This window comes from Nothoprocta perdicaria, unplaced genomic scaffold (assembly GCF_003342845.1).
Source record: "Nothoprocta perdicaria isolate Ctin4 unplaced genomic scaffold, notPer1 scaffold_217, whole genome shotgun sequence".
NCBI lineage: Eukaryota > Metazoa > Chordata > Aves > Tinamiformes > Tinamidae > Nothoprocta > Nothoprocta perdicaria.
In genome coordinates, this window is record NW_020455390.1 from 253505 (window position 1) to 277433 (window position 23929).

The 23929-nt window shown below is 37.9% G+C and overlaps 1 protein-coding gene across 3 annotated transcripts in view; it reads left to right on the plus strand.

Annotated features, from left to right (window-relative positions):
* The window catches only part of LOC112946783 (glypican-5-like), a 373787-nt gene that overhangs the window by 79420 nt on the left and 270438 nt on the right, over window positions 1–23929 (plus strand). For all 3 annotated transcript variants that reach the window (XR_003249298.1, XM_026038723.1, XM_026038724.1), the window contains 2 exons: window positions 3760–3819; window positions 5616–5741. Coding sequence is in view for 2 of the 3 variants with exons in the window: in XM_026038723.1 (XP_025894508.1) it covers window positions 3760–3819; window positions 5616–5741 (186 nt within the window). In the remaining variant the exon portion in view is untranslated. The remainder of the gene's footprint in view (window positions 1–3759; window positions 3820–5615; window positions 5742–23929) is intronic.

The window sequence follows — 23929 nt, forward strand, 5'->3', positions numbered from 1 at the left end:
GATGTACACTACAAAGATGTACACGTGGTAATATGTTACGGGTCTTTCCAAGAAAAGCTTTTTTTGCTTTTTTGCAAGGTGTGGGTTTTTTTTTTTTTTAGTACAGCTATGCAGGTTTTTATGAACTTGGGTCCTTCTAGTGCAGGTGAGGGAGAAGGGCGTGAAGACTCATTCCCATGACAATAAGTGAATCCTTTGTTTCTCTGGGATGGGGAGAAGGATAGATAATAAGATCCCCTGAGGTCTTTTGAAGTTGCTATGTAAAAAGAACAGCAATGAACCTTGTGCATTTAGACAATCCATCCATCTTGGCTTCCGTTTTTCAACTACATGCTAGTTTGGACACTGGACAGCTGAATTACTGCCTTTCTCCCCTGCCCAGGTATCCTTGCTCCCAGGTATTATGGAGTTTCTTTCACTTTTCCTCCCAGATCTCCTGCRTTGTTGTTATGTAAATTTTAAGTGGGGAGGGAAGGATGTCTTTGCAATGCCACTTATGATACATGAGGAAATTTCAGAGGTAACTGACCATAAAATTGCGTTGAAGTATTTCTGGCCAGTGTGTTCTTCTTAGTAACTCCAACATAAACCTGAAACAACAAGAGGATATGCATCAAAGATTGATGGATGGAACCGTAATTAGTAAGTGGGGAATATTTTAAAATTTTCCTGACTTGTTATAAAACACATGATATGGAGCTTGTACTTTGCTTTTGGAAGAATTGTATAACAGTAAGTACTGAAATACACTGTAAATGATTGCTGTTGTTTGTTCTGACATTTCATCACATGATAACAATAACAAAAAATTTAAAATAACAAAATTTTATAAATATGTTAGGGAAGTAATTGTTGCAATGACTTGTGTAGAATGCTCTTAGAGTGACAGATAACTGCTAGTGGCGATCTAGACTGTGGGAGTAGTTACAGGGATCTCTTTTGGTGCCGTAGCTTCTGGCAATTTAGAAAATGAAGGGCAATAATCTCAGCTGTCTGTCAGATTAAGTACTAGGTCACAGGCTTTTTGACTGGCCTCAGTCCCAGTCTGTTGCTGTATTTAGCAGACCTCTCTTCAACCCACCCTTAATTTAAATGAGATGTGGAATATGACCCTTCAATTTTGCAACATGAGAAGAAAGAAAGAAGAGATGAGCCAGCACAGTCCATGCTGTGGTGGCCCGTTCTCAAAGTCTGACAAAATATTACCAAGCACAAAGAGAAGAACCAGTCTGGGGGAAACAACAAGCAAACAAAAAAACCCTTCTATTATCCCTACTTAAAGATGGGTGCCATTAAACATTTAATGTGAAACAGTTTAGTTGTATGTACATATATATGTTGCAATTGTGCTACCTCTTCCAAGGGACCAGTTACAAAATAAAGACCAAACTACTTTGTCAGTCCTTTTTTTTAAGAATGTGAATTTCAGTATTTCACTTGGTTTCAGCTTCCTGATGGAGCTCAGGTTGCTTATGTATTTAAAACGGGGATGTAAAGCTCCTGAGGAGCTGATTGCTGAGAAGGCTGTTTCTGTGGGTTTCTGAGGTCATTTCCCTCAGCATGACTGGTGTATCTTTTGGGTTGGTGCCTTTCAGGGTCTGGCTAGAAATAGTAGCTTGCTCAGTATTCTCTCCTAAGGTTCTCCTAGACTTTGCTATTCTGCACAACTTGATCATGCATGGTTCCTGAATTTCTGCAGCAACTGGATCCTCTTTTGGGATAATTAAATCATTTTCTGCTCCTTTTACCCTCACTGGTTCTTGCGAGATTTCTCATCTTTATTTTCCTCCACATTCCATTCCCACATTTTTGCTGTGTGCCACGGATAGTGATGCAAGAAGCTGAAACTTAAATGCTGCGTGATCTTGTAGTAAGACTTTTCTTTGAATGTGCTGAGACATGTAGTTGTGTGGGGGTTTTTGTCTTGTTTATTTATTTATTTATTTATTTATTTTTTCCTCTCCATTGCACGATAGGATTCAGGGATTAAATGAAACTAGAAGGATTGCTGTTGCAATCATTTTTTAATGTATAGGTTACTATAACGTATAGTACAGATGACAAGAAAATTGAAGACGTATGATGGTACATGGAATGTACATGGAATGTACAGGATGTCCACAGTAAATTGGAATGTTATTGCTGAGTTCAACACAAATTACCATTCTGGTCAGGATCAGTACTCCTGGCAAAGCTGAACACCTGCCTTTAGCATGTCTGCTGCATGTGGAATTTAAAACTCCTAAGCATAAACTGGATGCAGATCTGTATAGAGAAATAGATTATGTTTATCAAAGAAATATAGCATGATATTTGCCCCATGATAGGAAGAGGCATGCCTTGCAGTGGTGTTTTGTTGGGAATTTTTTATTATWCAGGTCTTTTGTACTTAAATTCAGAGATTCTTCAGAAATGATTGAAGGCAAGGTCATCTATTTTATTTCATATTAATTATCTATTGTATTAGATCTCATATGGTTTTAATAAAATTAAAGTATTAAAGTGATAGGACAGAATAGATTATTAAGGCCAGATACAAATTTACTTGCAATGGAAAAGAACTGAACATTTCTGCCCAACTATCTGACCAAGACAGATGTTTTCAGCTCATCCAAATTTGCCTTGTTATCAACTCTGTGGTTTTATTCATTTATTTATTTATTTTTGGACTGGCCATTTTGGAATCACTATTTCCAGAGTGGTGAGTGACACCCAAGGATCACTACAAGACAAGGCCACTCTCTTTGGGGGCCACACCTGGCTGTAAGCCCCTACCAAGTAGGATGGCAGAGCACCTTTACATGGGGCATCTTCCAGGCTGCTCAGGATGAAGCTTACTCTTTTCAGTAAAGCTACCTGAGTTGGCAGGTATCTTGAAACCCCCTTGCTGGCATGTGTTACTCCAGATATTACCATCATTTCATACACAAATATCAATATAAGAGTGAGCAAAATGTAGTATCAAATAACACAAGTATAACATTGTATCTAGGTGCTAGTGTTGAATACAACATGTAATATTAAATACGGATCCTGGTGCTAAAAAGGGGATTTGTAGTAAATACTATTGCAGAGGGCTCAAATTAGGATTTTTTTTTTTTTTTTTTAAAAAAAAAAAAAAGCTTAACTGTGGCCTTAGGTCCCATCCATCTTGGTTTTTAAGAGTCATTTTCTCTCAACGGTACTTACTGACCAAAAGTGAACAGCCAAAAAAAATTTAATTCACAATATTTAAGAGACAAGGTGTGCTCATTACACCAAAAAATGAATGCTGCTCATTTTGTGTCTCCCTTCCCATGGTGTTCATTTTAAGCTGTTTTCCATTATTTTCTTGTATAGCTGCATATATTTAACAGTTTTTCCCTTTGATATCAGTTATAATAAACTTTATGTTCACCTAAGCTTTAGCCTAAGTTATTTTTTACCTTTTGGCTGTGTACTACAATTTTAGTTGTGCTTTTATTTGAAAATGAAAATGATTGTGAAAAAGAATCTCTCTCTTTTTTTTTTTTTTTGCATGTATTTTTGTGTTGCATTGATATTTTTAATTGGATCTATGCTTTTGAAAAATCTCATGACAATTTTCCTTCTTATTTATTTTCTTATATTGTCCTATGCATGTGCTTGATGAACTTGCTTTCAAATAATTTTTGCTTTTCTCTTTTGTCTTATTTCTTTCCCTCATTTACCTGAATTCCTGCACTTCCCCTACTCCCCAACCTCTCCTGATTGATGCTTATTCTCCCTGGCCTATTCCAGTTCTCTGCCTCTGAAAGCTTCAAAGAATGACAAATCAAGAAGTTTGAAAAAAATCTCTCGGTAAGATTGAAAACCAAGTGACATATTTTGTTGTCTGTACACTTAGTTATCTCTGCTATAAGCTGCTATTTCAGCCCTAATCTAGGAATTGACATGCTCTTGATTAGTGCTTTTATATTACGTGACTATGGTAAACCGTATTTTCTACCTATCATATTTAATTTCATTCTGATGAAAAGTATTTCCCCAGGGTAAGATTGAGTTGGGCACAGAATGCTTGCTCAATGTGCTGAGACACTAATTTGAAATGTCAAAGGCCAATTCAGACTGAAAATGCAAAGGATTTTAAGTTTCTTGCTGTGAGCTGAGTAAGACAAACTTAGGCTTTATTTTTATTTTTATATTTTTATGAGCATCTTTTCCTCAAAAAAAAAAAAAACATTTTAGAAGATTTAAACATCTTGAGCATCTGTGTCATCATCACCTTTGTGTAACCAGTACCTATTCCAACACGTGGGTAACCTTGTGACTGGGCTGGRCTTTTCTACCTAAATACTTAGAGGTTATATTCATTATTAAGCAGCCCAGGTGTAGCAGTTCTTGCTTCCTCATTGAAAGCCGAGAAAGCCTGCTCCTCTTTCTTAAAAGGAGAGCTTTCCTGCAGTGGTAGTGCAAGTTAATTCCTTGGAAGCACGTGGTAATTACCTTATCTAGTGTAGGATTTTGTCACACATGAGAAAGCTGGGTCAGCTTAACACTTCCATGAAAGTATAAAGACTTTCCATGAAAGTCTGAAGTATGAAACTGTAGGGAAAGATAACCCTTGCCTTATACCTTGTATGGTAAGATAAGTCGACTTGAACGTTGTTTAAAGCACTAGTTCTAAAAAGAGTAATAAATCCCGACTGTTCCTGTGGCGAGCTCTATCCAGCTATATCCCTAAGCACGGCTTCAGTGCACTGTCCTCTTAAAGTCTGCCAGACAGAAGCATTATAAATCAGAATGAGTCCTTTGGCCTCAAAATGGACTCTTGAAGGACTCTCTGGGGCAAGTAGATCCTTGATAGCTGCAGTTTAGTTTCCCTGTCTCTTGTTCTCAGTATTTGAAAAATCTTATGCCAAACAGGAGCTTCCAGAGTTCCAGTTCCAGGTAGCCAGTAGTTTCTGGCTACCTCAGCCATGTATATTATAGGTATAATCAGATTATAGTGAGGCAGTGGGTGATCTGCAAGAAGGCATTTTTTCCGTATGTGCATCAGAAACAGGCTGTACTGGACAGGACTTTTGGCTTATTCTCCAAAGCAATGGGCCCAGACTGTTCTTACGGGTCAGGTGCCAGACTTGATGAGATGGRAATTTCTTTGTGCTATCAGAGCGATAGTGATGACGGGAAGTATGTCCTGCTGTTGCTTGTTTGGAGTACTGAATAGAAGATTGCAGGCTTTGTGATCAGATGCTAGCTTTATGAAGCCTTTTTCACTCAGGAGAGTGTTGACAATATTCTTAATTCATCTGACATAGGTTCAAGGAATGGAGAAATACTCGCTTTCGTTAACAGGGAAAAAGTCATCACTTCTTTTAAAGATAGTGCTTTCTCATTTTTTATCTGTTTGTGTAGAGACTGGTGTAAACTTCAAATTTGAGATGTGTAAATAAAATTTCTTAAAACAATCCTTTTGTTATTGTGCGCATTAATACCGGGCTAAATAAGACTGGGTGATAATTAGAATAAATGGAAGGTAACTTCATTGGCTTTTTAGTTTTTGTAAGGGTGTTGACTTTGGAGGGTTTAATGGACAGGGAGACTTGAACCCTAAGTGTACCATCCTGTTGTTAAATGTGTCTTATGCATTGCAGAGAGTTCATCAACTATATGAAGCGATCCCGAACCTTTTATGCTTCTATAGCAGAAAGGCTGTGTGATGGAGATCTGGTGATGAGAGACAGCTCAACTTGCTGGAATGGAGAAGACGTCGTAGAAAGGTAAAGTTAAGAGTAAAAGTTTCCTGTAGAGGTGAAAAATGAAATTTCATATCTTCCTGATGATTCAGAAATGTTACGAGACGTTCTTGTCACTGGATTTCATATTCATAGGGAACTTCATGTGTAATTGAATAGGGGTTTTGCAAAAGTGTAAGGTTCTTTAATGTTGAGGTTTAGGTATCTGTGTTAAATATAGCCGATGATTTTCTTGGAAGGCTATTTTGAAGAATTCCTTTCTTCGGGAAGTGGTTCAGTTAGAAAGGAAGAACACTCTGGTTGCCCAGGCGTCCCTTCTACACTGATGTTTTGAGGTTTGTGTGCAGAGCTGGGCATCCTCTTTAGCTATTATTAGAAAATATGCAACTGCTTGTGCAAGGGTGTTAGAATGCAGTGCAGTGACTGGACTCGTATATTTTTAAAGGCTATCTGTGTCATTTCTTTTTAATATTTCTGATGTAGCACTTTGAATAATGATGGATTTTATAATTACTCTATCCTTATGAAAGCATGTTTTGCAGAAGTTCTTGAAAGTGGCAATAAATACTGTTCTGTGTACATATAGCTGCTAGGAGCTCTGAAGCGTTAAAAGATCTTTCTAGATAGCTACTGCTTTTTTTTTTGTTCCCCTGAATTTTATTACAGCCTTTTCCTGTCACTTGTAGAGTCCAAACAGTAAAATACACTTGCAGCATCCCTGGACTACCTTTTTTCCTGTCACTTCTCTTATTTTCTATAACATGAGGCAACATTGCCCCAAGGTACTTGAAACATAATTGTCTGCTACTATCACTGTCAAAAAATACATCAGTTTTTTTGTGAGAGCTGGTTGGAAACTTGCCAGTAAATGTTGTCAAAAAATGCCTTTTGGTTGAAATAAAGACATTCCATAGGATTTTGGGTTTTTTTTTGTGATATTTTGTATTTTGTGTATATTGTGTATTTTACGGTCTCTAGTATTTGTAAAGGCTAAAGTTCTAGCATTCCATTTTCATCAAGACTGTTTCAAGCTTTGAAACAGTTTTTGAAAAGTATTTTGTAGGAAGTTGTGAAGTAATTCCTATTTGGAATTAAAAGGAATGCAGCAATGACTAGGCTCTCCAGTTTTAAAGGACAACTTTGCTTAGAATTCTTATGTGTAAATAATAACTTCAGCTTAATTATGTCTGAGATGTTCAGAGATTAACGTGTCTTAACATATTCAAAGGTAACTTGAAAGGTTAGTATTTTCRTGGCTACTGGTATTAAAGCTAATTGTGTATGTGAGGCATATGTTTAATGCTTTGGGCAACACTGAGATTTTCTAAATATTAATGTATTAAACTTGTACTGTAGAAGTAGCAGAAAGGGTTTCTCCCAGCTTTTATGTGGCTGTTCCACAGACAACTTTTTTTTTAGGGTTTGAACTGTAGGAATCTTTGTCTAGGAAGATCGATCTCCTCAGCTAAGCTCATTCTAGCTTTATAATCAAGTTCTCTTTTCTCCTTGGGCATAGTAGTTAAACAAGACTTTCTGATCCCAGATCTCTGTCTCATAAATAGCAAACTAGTGTAATGCATTGCCAAAGGAATTTCACCAAAGTCTATCTGGAGGTTTTCCACTGAAATCAGATTTGCTTCCATGCACAAAACTCCCCTTCAGAACCTTTTATATGTGTGTGTACAAACACACACACACGCTGTAAATATCAATAGGCTTTTTGCGAAATCTTGCCTGCAGTAGAGTGACTTTGTCAGAGACTGTTCCTTTTCTGCTACAGGAGAAAGGAGAGGAGATGGGGTCTCACAAGCACACTTTAGAGGTATGTCTGTGTACAATAGAGTAATCCTTATGTGGAAAAGCACTTTAATGGAATGGTGCATTTGAGAGTACTATTTTCAAGTTACATCATGATTTATTTTTTCTGTTTGCCTGGCTACTTATCTTCTTGTAACTTTGATTTCAACAGAGATGAAACAATTGTAAATATTGAACAAATGAGGAATAAGCTGTACATGGAAGAACTAAAACACTGCATGTAGTTGCTGTTCATTTTTGCTAGTGTAGTTGGCCCTGCCAACCTCAGGCACTGGATACATTTTCCTCCTTTCCATGGCCCTTCCATGAGTTTTCAAAAAAGGCCTGATTGCTATCCCCAAAACTGACAGCTTCAGGTCTGGAGTGTGGAAGTGTGACGTCTTCAGCAGCAACCACAGCACTTGCTTTTAGATGTCAGCAACGGCTCCCTGCTTGTATGTCAGCTGGACTTCATTTTAAGATCCAGAAACAAAGGAGATGTCCTAGCCTTGCTGTGCTTTCCAGGAACTCTTCTGCAAGGGGAGTCCTTATGAAAGCTCGTATAAACATTCCCCACTTGCTGTGACATAAATGGATGTGTGTCTTTAGCATGATCACTCCTATGACGTAAGCCGTTGGTGTTGGGTCTCAGGATTTTTGAAAGTCACAAGATCTGTTTGACTCATGTTAGAGCGGAGCTGTTTGCATGTAGGGATGGTACCACGGGTGCGTGGAGTATTGAGTTGCTCCTACATAAAGTATTACAGTTGAATAAATTGAAATTATTATGTAAGTTGAAATTTTGGGGTTGGCAGGTGGTATTGAGAACAGTGAGATTGCAGCAACCATTTCACATCTTTTAAAGGAGTGAGTCCTTGTAATTACGTTGGTGCACATGGCTATTCTAAAATGCACACCATTTCTATTGTGACACTTAAGCTTAAAATAGCTTGAGTCATGTATGCAGTTGAAAAGTGTCACTTGGTAAGGGAGAAGAAAACTCAGTGACCGGCTTTGTTAGCTGTGGCAGATGCTTGCAGTCYTTGAGTAAAGCCACTTACAACCAGGTGCTGAAATAGACTCTTAGGCTGTCTGCAGTACAAAGTGGTGTGCACAGTAGACACATGTTTGTGGAGTGAAACAGATGGTGCTGATAAGCCAAAGCCCATGCTCTCTGCAGTTCAGAGGTTTTGTTTTGGACTAGCTCTCAGCTGGTCTTGTGGAGCACTGTTGGCATCCATAAATATTATCTACTACAAAGTTAGTCTATGGTGTGACGGTTTTGGCTATGCACTTCTCTTCCGGCAGTTTTGGGCAGTGAGCTTCTGAGCTGTGAGGCCGAGCTGACTTGCAGGCTTCCAGCTTTCTGAAGAGGTCAGCAAAAATTTCTGTCCCCAAAGCTGAGCTAGTCTGGCTCTGGGAAGGTCACAGCAGGTAGTGATATGGCCGCAGGTGGAAATGAGAATCCAAGCTCATGACTACTTTCAAAGCTATATTTTCCATTTCCAAAAACAAAAAACCTAAAACAARAAAACTTCAGTCTTCAGGTAAGTCAGTTCTGTACAAAGCACAGTTGTATAACTGTTTCTTAGTGCAAATCCAAATCATGGCCAGCATCTTCATATGGGTCTCAGCAAAGGGTCATTGAGACCATTGCAGGTTATGACAGCGCAATAAGTTTAGAATCCTTTAGTAGTTGTTGTTATGTGATACAAAACTGTGGAAAAGAGTGGTGGTAGCTGTATCCTGAAGAGGAATAAGAAAGAGATATTACTCTGTGTGCACATAYAGCAGGATTACTAGCTGCTCTTCAAGTCACCTGATTATTATTTTTCTGCACTCAGAGGAAGGGAAGGTCCGTTAACAGAATTGATTGAAGTTGGTAATTTCAGAGTACTTTTTAAAACTTCACATTCACAACTGAATGAAAGGGGAAATAGGTTAAATGACGCATACTGTCTATTTTTTTAATGTCCTAACAAGTCTGATTGTCTTGTTGCATTTTTAACTCATTTAACATTTTAACTGTTTTAAGTTAACTACTAGTTTTATTAGAACTCTAAAGAGCTTTGGATGAGTGAGTATCCAGAGAAATGGAGAACAGCTGTAATGGTTATTGTAACCGAGCTCATTAAGTCCAGAGAAATAGTAGATTGTGTCGGGGAGAAATGAACATTGTTAGGATTTTTATGGTGTGCCACAATTATCAAAATATTTCCAAAATAAATAAAATGTTTCCGTAAAACCAGATGGATATTCAGTGCTTCATCRTACTCTCACTAGATCTTACAAAAATATTTTCTAACTATTTTGGTGTTAAATCTAGTATCTTGGACCATACTTATTTCTTTGAAATAAAGGATTCTGTTCTTGTAAAAACAGAATTGGGAAGTACATGTCTTAAAAATCAATGCTTTGCTTTAGATGAAAAACTCCATTACACAAACAACATATAAATAAGAAGAGATCTTTGTTAAAAAGTCTTCACTGTTAGCACCTGAATTTAAGACTATTTATGATATTTTTCACCCATCACCAAAAGCAAATTAGTGGTAATTTTTGTTTAGATATTAAATTGGAGGACAAATAAACCTGGAAAGCTCATTCTTTCAGGTATCTATTTTGTATCTGTTCAACTCTATTTCGAACACTGAGTGTCATGTTTCTGTTGGTAATTGTTTATTGCTATTAGAAAACTGTTGTCTGTTTTGTATGCAGAATTTAATGAGAACTGCATGAGTTTCATTTCTCAGAATACTTTTGAGAAAAAGCATCTTACATACTGCCTTTATTTCAGAAAAGGAGGAATAAAAATATAGTTAAAAATGCAAATAAATTGTGTATTATGAGTTTAAAACTTGCAATTTCTTCTGTAGTGTTCTCACCTGCTCTTTAGCTCATTGCCTCACATCTGAGTGGTCTCCGTTTTTCAAAATTAAAGAAACAAAAGCAAATGCTCTCCCCGTTGCTGCAAATTTACAACTGTAGGCAAAATTAAGAATTATGACCATATGCAAAATATTTTAAAATACGGAAACAGTGAAAAAGGAGATGACAAGTGGATAATTTCTACTGCTTATTCCTATGGATTTTTTCCCCATCTGAAGCAAGTAAAACATTTTGACAGACCAGTGGTTGTCCACCATAAACAGCTGTTTTTTTAGTTTTGTTTTCTTAACCTTTTGTTGCTGTATTTTCTCTGAACTAAAGATCTTCTTGTGTGTGTATTGTCTGTGACAAGGTGTTGGGTCTAGGATTATAACAGTTGTAAGACTGCTTTAAGCCACTGTAATGTTAGTTTTCTATTTATCCGTTCATTTATCATTTCTTTTATCTGTTGGGCTCAACAGCTGTTGAGCTCTGCCATCTCTAAGTTGGAATCTATTTATAAAATGTTAGAAGAGCAAACTTATCTTTGGAGGGAGGAAAATGCATTTGTGAAAAGGCCTCTAAGGAATTTTATTTTGTTGCCTCTCAATATCAGGAAGAAATTCCCTGACTTCGCAGATGAAATGTAGTTCCTTCCCATTGCTGTTTAGCTTGGTGTGAAATAGCCTTACTGATTTGTCTGTCAGTATTGCTGCTGTGGTTCTGCAGGTCGCAGTTGGCAGGGTCTGCAAGATTGAACACCTGTGCTGGATGCTTCTCCTCAGGGGCAGACAGGCGGATTTTATCTGGAATAGGTTTCTGTGATTGTGCCTGCCTTTGACATTGATACTACTTGAAATTGTTTGAGGCAGGCAAAAATCCCTGTTCTCATTGCTTCTGATCCGTCTTGGCACTGTAGTGCCTTGAGGAGTTAGAAGCAGTAAGAGCATTTTTATTATCACTGAAGCCTGCAGCTTTGACATGATATTCCAAATTTCTAGGAGTTACCTTTGCAAGAAGTTTCAGATGTAACATGAGTTTGGTTAAAAAGTTACAACTGAAAATGGCTTTCAGACCATATTATTTGGAAGAGCAAGAGCGTTTTTAACACCCAGTAGGACCCCACATCGTCTGGAACTTTGCATTAAGTGGAGGGATTAGGAAGCACCTGTCTTRTACAGATCATGTTGTGGGTTGTTATGCTCTGAGGGCCTGTGCAAGCTGGCTGAGAAAGGTGGAGCCAAATCACAGTAACTGCCTTTTCTCAAAAATTTGCCTCTAGAGACTTTCAATTTTTATGAGTTCAGCACTTTCCTTGTCCCCTTTCTCATTTCTTTAGGCTCTGGCAAACAGCCATCTGGATATGGAAAACAGAGATGAACATTTAGCCTTAGAATATTTTTGAAGTATTTAAAGCTTCCATTGCGCCATCAGTACAAAAAGAAAATTTGCAGGTTTATTTATTGTGGTATTCGTTATCCAATTACAGTTTACTGGCAGGATTTCTTAAAAAGATCTTGAGTAATGTTTAGTTATGAATAGAGAATATGGTCCAAATGCATTTTAACATACTGTGAATGTGAAGCTGTTCCACTCTATTTTCCCAATAGAAGCAAATAGCAAAATATTAGATTTTTAATCTTAGATTAATATTAGATTTTTATACACACACACAACACATTGATCTATCTGCTATCGGGTGATACCCATTCCATAACAAGTTGTATTCAATCTGCCAGTTATTAAAATGCGATGTGAATTTCAACACTGTAAATACCATTTAAACAAGTGGACAGGAAGATGAGAAGGAAGGTTGTCCCCTATGCTCTTACATATCAGACTTCTCGAACTGTTCAGAAGATTCTTTGATAGTTCTGCATTTGCCACAGTACTTACTTTTATCTGTAAATTGCAGATATATGTTTGCTGCAGTCAGGAGTTGTTCCTAATATTGTGCAGGACTATGAAGTCAGACACAGGCTTTTAGCACTCATTTTTTTGTATTGCCAGGAAGATAGCTGTGTATTTTGCTTTTGGGACTACCTGCAATGCTGTGCTGAAGATCAGCGTGCGCTGGTGGACCTGCCATACATTGAAAAAAACACCTCATAGCTACTTGTGAACAGGGTACCTCCCTTGCTGGAGCAGCGCTAACATCATCAGAAAATGTTCCATGCGTGTTTTAGGGTATAAGGAAGCCTCATGCCTCTTGGATTACAGACGGGACTTGGAGCAATTAGAATGTGCCCCCTGCCCCCAGAACCTCTTACAGTTCTGCTGAGGCCGAAGAGGATTGCTTTGGGAGTCAAGATATTGCTGGGTGAGAATGCCTACTAGGTGGGTATGAGCAACTGCATCCTAAAGTACAGGCTGGATGGAAGCCATATGCTGAAAACAGATACTGTTTTATATGCTACATATAGGTAACCTTTCTCTGTATGCTTTAAAAGAGACCTTTAGGGGCAAGCCTTCCCTCCTTCACTATCTAAGCCAGCCACCAGAGGGAAGCAACTATTGTACACGTGCCCATGTAAATCTGCACCATTTGTATTAAAGCTTGTTGCTGCGGTGGTTCAGAACATCTATTTCAGGTTTTCTGTTAAGAGTAGAATACTGACTAAATCAGGAAGGAATTACTTGCTCCTAGATTGTATGACTTCAGAGAATTTACGGTTGAGTTTGCAAGTCTGAACTGATTTTTCCAGTGTCGAGGAAAGATTTATTAGTTTGGTCAAAAACATAAGAAAATTGATATGTTTTTGACCAGAAATAATGCTTTCTCTTGAGGCTTCCTATTAGGAATGTAGACCTAGTCCCTCCCTTCATCACCACAAATGTTAATAAACTTCAAGGCGTGTCTTCTCAAGCAGAAAGTACATTGCAAAAATACAGTTATGTACATTGATATTTTTGGAAGATATACATTTTAGAAACATACAAAGGAAAATCTTCCTACCACATGAATCAGTGATGTTTGTATAACATAACTGTGTTGTGAGTAGCTGTGACAGGTCATTTGGCTGGATGCAGTCTGTACTGATCTCTATATTTTTAATAGTTAAGTTTGTATACTTTAAAGGAAGGAAAAAGATTAGGAACAGAACATACAGGAAGATGATTTTATATTAATTGATATTCAAGACTTTGACAGGTATTACTGCAGAGGGATATGCTCCAAGATCTACAAGTGATGTCTTTGAAACATACCATGCAAATTCTAAGCTTAAGAGAAATGCTTGGTTATTTGCAGTGAACAAAGGAGAAAGTTTTGTGCCAGTATTTGGGAGAGAATTTAACATGTAAGAAGAATAATTGATTGAATCATCTAGCTTCCACTACAGGGAAGAAGTTAAATTAAGCCATGATGTGTGATTTCTGATAAGGTGTATGAGTAAACCAATAGCAAGTTTTTGTGTGGCAGGAAAAGAGTACAAGAATCCTGATTCATCACGTCATCATAGGCTTCCTACCTCACCCAAGGTAGGTTTCTGAATTCTAATAGAATGTCTTGTGAGCCTCATGGTTCTTGGACTGGGCTGCTCATTTTTCTTGGACTTGACTTGATCCACTGTAATCACATGTCTATGCTGTACTCCATAGCACTTAGAGATTGTGTAGCTGATTCTTTCCTTCCTTGGTTTTTGCTTTTACTGTGCTGCTGCTGGAAGTGGGCTTGAATCTGAAGCTATCTGCCAGTCAGAGATAACTGCACTCATGAAGCTCGCACATTCATGAGAAGAGGCAGTGAAAGGAAAGGTATCGAGTATGAGTGCCTGTCCCTTGGGATATGCTGCACGGAATAGCGTTTTGATGTAAGCTCTTCACCTCCAGCTTGTACTGTCACAGACTTGTAAAGGACAGAGCATACAAGCTGAAGGTGTCAAAGATGTATTTTTATGTTTGTAGGAGGAATTGGATGCAGTGAAAGCTGAACTGGAAGTAGTTCAGTTGTRCCTAATGTAAGAGTAGTACTGAAGGAGAGGGTATGAGAGAAGCACCAACTCATTCACTTTTCTTAATGAAGYGAGCAATTATATCCTATAATGCAAATAATTATGAAATAAGCTTTTCCTGTAATTACAACAGGTTCCTGGAGAGATTACTTTAAGCCCAGCAGCTTGAAGAATTCAGTGTTGGTTTTTCCTAAGTCTTTAGCACAAGACTCACATAAAACTCAAAAAGAAATGCAGATGATGTGCRGAGTCCGAGAGGTTTTCTGATCTGTTTAAGCACCTGCTGTGGTAATGACCTCCTTTTCTTCATGGGCTATCTCCTCAAAACCTGTGCTTTGCTTAGAAATGGCCAGGTGTGGTTTTGCTCGGCCTGAAATACTGTGACATGAAATAGTATGGGTTCAGTGCAGCTGAATCTGTGGCGGGATGCCCCTGCTGAGATGGTTCTGGCCTGGGTACCCACTGTTTCCAGTACTAGTGGCACCAGTGCCCAGAGAGGATTGGATCCTCCAGAGCAGCCAGCTGTGTCTGCAGTGGCCCGACAGGGGGGCCAGTTCTCAACCAGTTTTATTGCATAATTGGTACAGTACTAGAAGCAAGTGCAGCTAGTGGAATCATTCATTTACTGTGAGTGCCAATTATTGTGCTGAACACAGTCATTCCATACATGATTTGATATCTGCCTAGTGGCTTTTCTTCCATCTTTTTGTCTCAATACAATTTTCTTTTTTTTTTTTTTTTTTTTTTTAGTTTATAATTACTTAAGCTTATTTCCTACTTAAAGGTAGGAAATGGTCTGTATTTGAGAAATTATTGTTCAGGGAACTGAGACAGAGTTTTTTTAATGTGAATAATGGTAGTGATGATAGTGCTGTTTTAGTCATTTGTATGAGTAGATTATACAATCTTCTTTACTTTGGTACTTGGTAAAGGTGTGACACCAGCTGTGTTGTATTGGATTTAGGTGCTCCTATAAAATCTGAACTCAATGGAAAATAGTTGTAAAAATGCCTACTTAGTTTACTAAATTTTTTACCATACTAATAGTTCCTAATGGCAAAACCAAGAAAATCTGTGCTAGAAGCAGAAAGTATATAGAACAAGGGACAATTTCAGCTATAAAAAGTTTTCAGTCTACACGAAGACAAAATAAAGCAATTTCTGTATGAGAGAGAACCAAGATACACAGATTTAAGCAATTCTCCTGAAGTTATGCTCAATGTCTGTAGAAAAACTCGCAAAACACCATCTGTCCTACCTCCTTGTCTGTTTTCTTAGCTTAATTATGTATTGCTAATCAGGAAATGTAGCAAGAAGCTGAGCATCTTGTGAAGAAGATGGCAGCAGAAATAAAGACCAAAGAGAATGAACCAGGGGAGGGTGTTTAGTCATAGCAGAATTTTTTGTTGACTCCAAAGGTGCTTCCTCTAAAAGATGGTAATTTGCAGGCAATTTAAGGAGAGAGAAATTAGGTCAGGTAGTCTCTCTGTCACTAAAGAGCTTGATTTATGAAATGTTTTCAAGTTGCCTGCTGATCAACAGAACAGAATATTGAAGCTTTCCCAAAGTGATCCTTAAGTTGCCTTGCTCCCACTATTGCCTGGTTGGTACAGTTTCTCACTTGTGTGCTTGCTCATAGTATCAGTTATGTGGTCGTCAGCCTTACCAGGACCTAGAGGAAGGAAAAGGCAGCTGCTTGAGTGCTGAAAAATAATTGGAGCAGCTGTTTGACCTGACCCTGCTTCAACCTTGGGGAATGCTGGTTTTACAAGCACTTGAGCGCATACACAGGCACGTGTATTTGGAAATGTTTGTCTTTTGTATTCACTAGTTGTTACTCTTGTTTCTGCAAAGTTRTAGGAAGCACAGACAGGAGTGTGCAGCTTGGGTGAGGATGCCTACATCACAAACTGCAAAAAGCATGTTGTCTGTCATAAAAGTCAAGCTCAAAGACTAGTAAACGCTTTAAACTTTGAAATTCCTCACAGAAATGTTAAAATCTGTCAGCAAAGAGGTTTATGGAAATAATTCTACAATTATTAGATAATTGTGATAAATAATATTAGRTGAGCTTTACAAAGCTGTATAGCAGCCATCAAACACATGTTACCAAATACTGCTAGAACTGAAGTACTGAATTAAACATTTTATAACCTTGTTGGGAAATCAGTGCTGAGGAAGACTAAGTCTTCCACATACCGATAGGTTAAGTAATTGAAATAAGTTAATAGATTTGAGAACTAAGAAATATGGAAAAATAATGTGACCTTCTAACTATCCGTTGAATTAAAATATGTCCTTAAATTGGGCAAATTCTTTGGAAAATATGCTAACTTGGGAATTTCAGGCACATTGAATTATTCAGTTTAATGCAGTGCCACACATGGAGATTTGGCAAAGAATCCAATCCATTTTGCCTACAAAGAACTGCTCATTGCAAGCAGACATAGAACATAAAGAGATTCCTTTTTAATCGGAAAATTTCTGAATTGCATCCTCGCACATGTAAATTATTTGCAGGTTTAGTACAAGTTCTCTATAAAATGAAAGGCCTGTATTAGGTAACAGGACTTGATACAGATTAAAAAATAAAACCATGTACTGTTTCTATAGTGACAATTTGTGTGTATGATTTTTAAGTATTAGCAGAAAATTCTTTGATTTGTTAATTAGTGCTTCTTAATTGAATTGCTCACATTTTCTTACATCTTTTTTTTACAACTTTTCTTTGTGGTAGCTGTAATTGTAAAACAGCATTAGTTGTTCCTTTAAATAGTAGTACTTGTGTCACTATTGTTAGATATTAGCCATGAGTGAGCACGTACTGCTGTTGTAGGTTTTTGTGGTCTCAGTTCTGGAATTAAGCAACTGTGTGCCCCAGCAGTACATCAATACAGAATATAAGATTTAAATAATTCCAATTATTATAAGATACAGGGGATTACAAAATCTGATGACTTTCAACAATAAAAAAAAAACACTTTTTTGTAATGCTGATACTACTTTCCTGTTACAACTAAAGGATATGATTATTTGTGAGTTACTTTCTTAGTGGAAACAAGATGATACATTGCTGAAGAATTTTGTCCACCTTGTGTCTACTGCCTGAGCATTCATTTAGCTGATAATAGCACTTGAGGTCCTAGCTCAGCATAATACTGTGCCACCTTATTCCAGAATAAAGTAGCATCTTAATCTAAATCTGTCCACTGGGCTGAAAGTGCAGGCTAGGCTGATCTGACAGGTACCTGCCATCAAAATAAGGACAGTGTTATGTCCTCACTGCGCTTGCCGATGGGTTCCTAGCCACGTATTCCAGCTTTATCTGCTTTACAGTCTCACAGTAAGTGGTTTAGATGAGGTAGAAAGCTCAGGAAGCAGCAGAGRCAGTGAGCGTATGCAGGGAAAGGGATGCAGAGGGAAGGAGTGTGTTTTCTGTCTGCAGGCAGATGTTACGAACTCAGGTATGATGTCAAAGCACACTCCAGTGTACAGCATGGCCCTGCAAGTAGAAGGTAATGGGTAATTCAACTATATAAAGGTAGACTTGCTTTTAAATTCTCCCTTTAAATGATCACCAAACAGACATGTATCAGGAAATGACAGTTTAGGYAACACTGTAGAAAATCAGCTGATGAGATTTTGCCAAGAACGTTTTAATGACTGGTTAGTGTGATTTATTTGGGAGCAACAGCTTTCTTCAGTTCATGCATTTTTTTAGTGCGAGTTTTAGTTGTAGAGGAAGATCTAAGAGCTGCCAACTAGGTCATGAAGTATCCTTCCAATGGCACTTCTGAACTCTGTTTTGCTGTTCTATTTGTATTCAAATGGCTTTCTGTAGGTGAAGGAAGCCTTAATTTTTTGAGTATATACTGAGGTTTTTAAGACCTCTCAGGACAACTTTAATAGCTTTGTTTTATAAAGTGAAGCATACTCCCAGTGCAGAGCAGCTCTGTTCAGTAAAGTTAGTGAATGCATCTCCATYTGGAGCCTTGGGAAAGCAGGACATGAGCTTATTTTATAGCAACATGTAGGCAGAAACTCCCATAATTTTGCCTTGTTACTCCTAGGTTATATATGTTTGCCCTATATTAGGTCCAGATTATAATGAACCTGGTGTATATACAAATATATTTGTATACTTTAATGTATAATAGGCTCTGCTGATGGACTGTTCATGCATAATAAATACAGCATGCAGCAGTGTGGTGGACTGGTACAGATCTGTGCCTGCAGAGCACGTGCCAAGGTTGTGTGTTTGATGTGCAAGTTTACAGGGGAAATCAGTTATGCCTGTTCACTGGACTTGTTTCTGAGACTTATTAGCATCCAGCAGTCAAGCAGAAAGATCCTCCTTTCCTCATGATATTGGACATCTGGGCAGAAAAAGAAGATAGAGTGAAGGAGGCCTGAAACACAGAATAGCTTTTATATAAGCATCACAAGCTTGATATCCAGAGCGTAAGTCTTCAGTTTGTCGGAAGACTTGGAATTTACTTTCAATTTGTTTAATAAGGCCGTTTAAGCTGCAGCAAATTTTAAAGGGAAGCTTGATCTGGTGTAATTTATACAAATATAAACTTAACTATTGTCTATTTCTTTTCTCACTCATCCTCATGGTATTTTACAGGAATTATTGCTCTTGCCTGCATTATACTCCATCTCTCTGGAACCTGCAAGTGCGGGTTAACTTTGGATCCCATGCCTTTTTCAGCTTTTATGAAAGTGTTTTTATAGTGATTCTGAACTTTTCAGGAGCAACGGTCTGTGATGGCTTCTGTCACTTGTGCTATTGCAGTGTTTGCTTCAAAAGGACTCACATCCCATAGCAGTAGAAAATCTACTAGTGTTTAATATGTGGTTGCTGTTGCCTAGGAGTTGTTTGTTTTGGCAAATGGTAAATTTTGCTTTTCTGGACTACCAAATGGTCAAAGATTTGTACTTCATTACAAGCTAATACCATAGAATGTTTCATTTCAAAAACCATACTTAGAAAATGGTTTAGAAAATAGACCCTGAAATTTTGTTTTATTTTGTTTTTCTCTACAAATCAGAAATGCTGCAGTCRGAGCTTTTTCTTCCTTTGCAATACCATCTTCATGTAGCTTTTAATCAGAGTTCTCAATTGTTGCAGAATACTGTTTTGAATTTGATTCCATAATAGCAGTTTCCAGATCACTTGCTTCTTCTGTACATAAATGTTAAAATGACCTTGTAAGACCTCTCAGTCTGATATTCTAATATCTGGGCCATGGATACACCAATGTGCTGGGAGAGATTTTGCTCAGGTCACAAACAAAAGAAATGGAAGGATCTGCAGTACACCCTATTGGAAGAGAACATACATAGTTCAGTATATTCAGGCAAGGGAAATTAGGGAAGTTTTTACTGCAGTATAATTAATTGAAAAATTCATCAACACTATTGTGAACATCTGCTGCTTAACAGTACCAGTGCTTGTCTGGAGCTCAGGAAGCCTGGATTAGGGCTCCAGTTGTGAGCTTGGCTAGGGAAGGTTAGAACATGTTCTGCACAACAGCACCTCCTTTGTACTATTTACTGCTCAAGTGAGTGGTGCTGAGCTGCTCAGTGATTTTTCCAGATTAGCAGTTGATACTGGAGCTCCAGATGAACTTTCTTTCCCAGTTGAAGTTTTAGAATTTTGACCATCTGGAATCTGTGACTAAGTGCAGCTGCCTAGAACTCCTTTGTTAGAATAATACAGTCTTTTTAAAGAAAACATATGACTGACATAATATCAGGATTTACTGGGCTGACTTCTGAAAGTTTGGTCTTAAAAACCTGTTTCAACAGTCCATTTCACTAGGTTTTTAGAGCGTTTTAAAATGCATTGGATTCTGCTTCTACCACATAGTTCGTGTCTTTGTTTTCCTCACTCTTCTGTTGTCGGATTTATGGTGAAATATGGTGAAGATCTGTAATCTTTCTCCAAATGTAACTTAGTTGCTAAAAACAGAGCCCCATAAACTCAATTGGAAGATAAATAATGTGTCAGTAATAATATTTTACTTCTTCCAGATCTGCCTTTTGTATCTAATGAAAGAAACTAAGAAGGGCAGGACTAGCAGACCATTTTCTATTGTATTTTTCAAGTCACATGTTTCTAACATCCATTAAATGTGCATGCATAGTAAACAATCATGTCTCTAACATATTAGCTGTTCTCATTGCATTCACATAAATGTATACACATGTTAATAGAAGTACCTGATCCTGAGGCTGCTCCGTGTGATTGTGAAGTGATATATTTAATGGGAGGACAATGCTTAAGGCAGGTACTTTGCCCAGGTGGTTTGTTTTTTACAACAGAAGGAACCAAACAACCCGTGTTATGTGAAAATGGAAGAGAGATGACAGAAACAAGACAGGGCATCTTTCATGACAGAAGTTCAAGTAGCCCTCAGAAAAGTGAAGCAGAGGCAACTCTGGTGCAAAGGCATTGCGTATTATAGCTATAATAATTCTTCAGAGAAGCTTGGAGGCTTGCAGATGAGCTTGGAGATGTGCCTCAGTGCAGGGGAAGCAACAGTAGAAAGTGTGGAGAAGTGTTTGTAAAATGCAGATCCCAAAGCAGTGCAAAAGTTGTTGTCTGAGAAGTCAGCAATTCAGTTCTGGCTGAGTTAAGGATGAGAGATGAAGACATCTAGGATGATAGAAAGGAAGAGCCTGCCCACGAAAAGAAAGAGTATGGAAAAGACAGAGTTTAATAAAAAGAGAGGCACAGACAGGAAGTGATGGCTCTCTGAAAATAGCTTGCCATAAAGGAGGAAGAGTTATTTAAATGGAGAAGATTGTTGGCAAAAGTTTACAAGTGGGTATAAACAGAGCAGTGTTAAATTTAATCTGTGGATTTGATGCCTATCTGTCAGAAAACAGAGCTGTTGGAACAGTATCTTGACAGAAATAGTGAGGGGCAAATTAGGAACCCTTCTAAGTGAGAATAAGTAGACCTTATGGCTCAGAATTCCTATTTCAGTCTTATGTCCTAGAGAAAATGTTGACGTTTCGAAGAGCTCAGCTGCATTGCAAGGTTGGGTATAAAGAGGCAGAGATTTCTAAGTTATTGCAGCAGAATCAAAATACAGATGTCATCCACTCTGTTGGTTTCACGTGCAGAGAAGGTTTAGATCCAGAAAGAGTGGAAGGATACAAGACAGAACTCACCAGGATCACAGTAACAATCCCCTTAAAGCTGGGACTGTTAGACTGCAGTTGCAGTACCCTCATCATAGTGGGCTCTGGTGTCCCAGCAGTTGCAAGGAGAGTTTTGCTCTGTTAATAGTGTCATGAAGATTAATGTTGATTTTAATGAGACTTGCATTTTTTTTCCCCTTCATACTAGGTCTGATAACCAAGCAGTTGTCAGAGTAAGACTTTCAGGAATGACTCTACTGTCCTCAGGTTTATTATTTGTTTATTGCTACTGCAGTAACTCGGTGTAGTTAATTGGCCCCCTCGGCCTTTGATTTCTTGCTTATTTAAAGGACAATAAAGCCCTGCATTGCTGTAGATTGTTACACTACAAGGAGCCTAGCTGTTTCTATGCAGCGTTTCCTATCCCAGCAAGGGTCCCTAAATCTCGTTCTTTGCTGTCAACCCTTGCCCTGTGCTACGAGAAGAGACCACTGAAAAAAGATGCATTTCCCCCTCTTTCTTTTTAGCACAGATTAACTTCCTATGGGAACTACTGACTGTAGATCACAAATATCTGACTCAAATGATCAATGGCTTCCTTCATTGAAATGAACATCTAGTAGTAGGATAAAGTGTGTTATTGTTAGATTTACTATGATGATAAGCCACAGAAATGTTTAAGAGATTGTTGCACYAATTCCTTTTCCTTCATAGCGCAGCCTTGTGGAAGTTTATGGGTGCTGTGGCTTCACATTGCTCAACCTTTTTCCCTCTAGGGAAAAAAAAGATTCCATAGTGAATGAAGTGGTGGTGTAAGTTGAAATCCAGAAAGATGAAGGACTTTGAAGAGAATTTCAATAAAAGCATTGAAAAAACAATGGAAGAAAATGTGGCAGTTTGTAGAAACAAACTTAGAGGTCACTGAGAAATCAGGACTTCAGTACCTTTCATGGAGTAGGACAGATATGTTTACAGGGTGTGGGCTTTTCCAGCCTTAGCTCTCAGGTATGTTTCCCTGCTTCTGCCGGGGCTATGATGAAAGAGGGGAGATCAGTGCTGAGACGGATTGCTCAGTTGAAAAGGCTTCTTTGTGTTTAATGTCTTCACTGGAGATTTTTCCCACAAAGAAAATATGTTCTATCTCATGCGGAAAAATATTATTTAAAGAAAGGCAAGGGAATCCATATTAGGAAGAAAACACTAATCTGTTGCATGGTAATTGCATAGTGCCTTGGTAACATTTTTGCTCTTTATGTTTGTGGAGTTTGGGAGTCACCCCTTTTGTTTCATAGATACCTATGGATGTCTCAGCTTCCCAAGCTTGTAAACTTTACCGTTACCTTCTGTTGTCTTCATTAGCTGACAAGGAGTGGCCAGGGCCTTTGTCTTGCCTTAAGATAGAACAGAGGTCTAAGTGGTTTAGATATCTATAATGCAGCATTTCTGACACATCACTGCCTCAGAGAGCTCCGTGCGGAAGAATGACAATGTTCGTATAGATTACATTTTGATAATTAGTAAGATGAAAGGCCTGATTTTTTTTTTTGTATGGAAAATTGGTATGAGCGTTGCATATGGTATCTTTAGATATAACAGGACCTGCAAATTAGTCTGTTAAATACCTGAATGGCATCAGATAAACCTGTAATTATGGGAGGATATTTAACGCCCTTTCCAAGTCAAGCTTCTGATCTATTTATAGAATCATTAATTTTCTCTCTCTCTCTCTTTTTTTGAGTAGATCACTGTAATATACATTGATAATTCAAGTTAAATATTTGACCAAAATGCTTTATTAATTACAATATTCTGTTTATGCATAGGTGTTGGCATTTTTTGAAAGTTAGAGGACAAGGAGCTATGATGCTATATAAAGTTTGTACACAGAATATGTGTAGACATGTACTAAGTACAAGTTTATTTGTAACTACAGCAGTAGGTAATAAAATTCAGTGCTATTATTAGCAAACATACACCCAAATATTTGTGTATAATACCTGCTTGTGTCTCTTGGGAGATGATGTGTGTTTGATATAATAATACAGGAGTCAGCTAGAGCTCTGTTTCTTTTGCTGGTGAGCCCCCACTGACTAGTAATACCAGCAGGACCAGCTGACCGAATTCCATATATCATCTGCACTATTCCACTTGTCGGGAAACAGTTTTTGAGACAGAAGCTATTCAGATTTTTATTTCTTGCAATCAATGAAAGACCAGTTCTTATTTTGTTCGGGTCATGGGAATGGCTTGTAAAGGCAGAAAGCTGCAAGAAAAATGCATGACAGACATGTATACTTGCATATCTGGATTTCTTTGAATACCAAAATGCCTCAGATTATTGAGAAATTTCTTCAGTACAGTCTACAGCTAGTTCAAAGAGGGGCTGTTTTGCCCTCATAATCATTAGAAATGTCTTTAATGTTTGCTTTGCCTGTTATT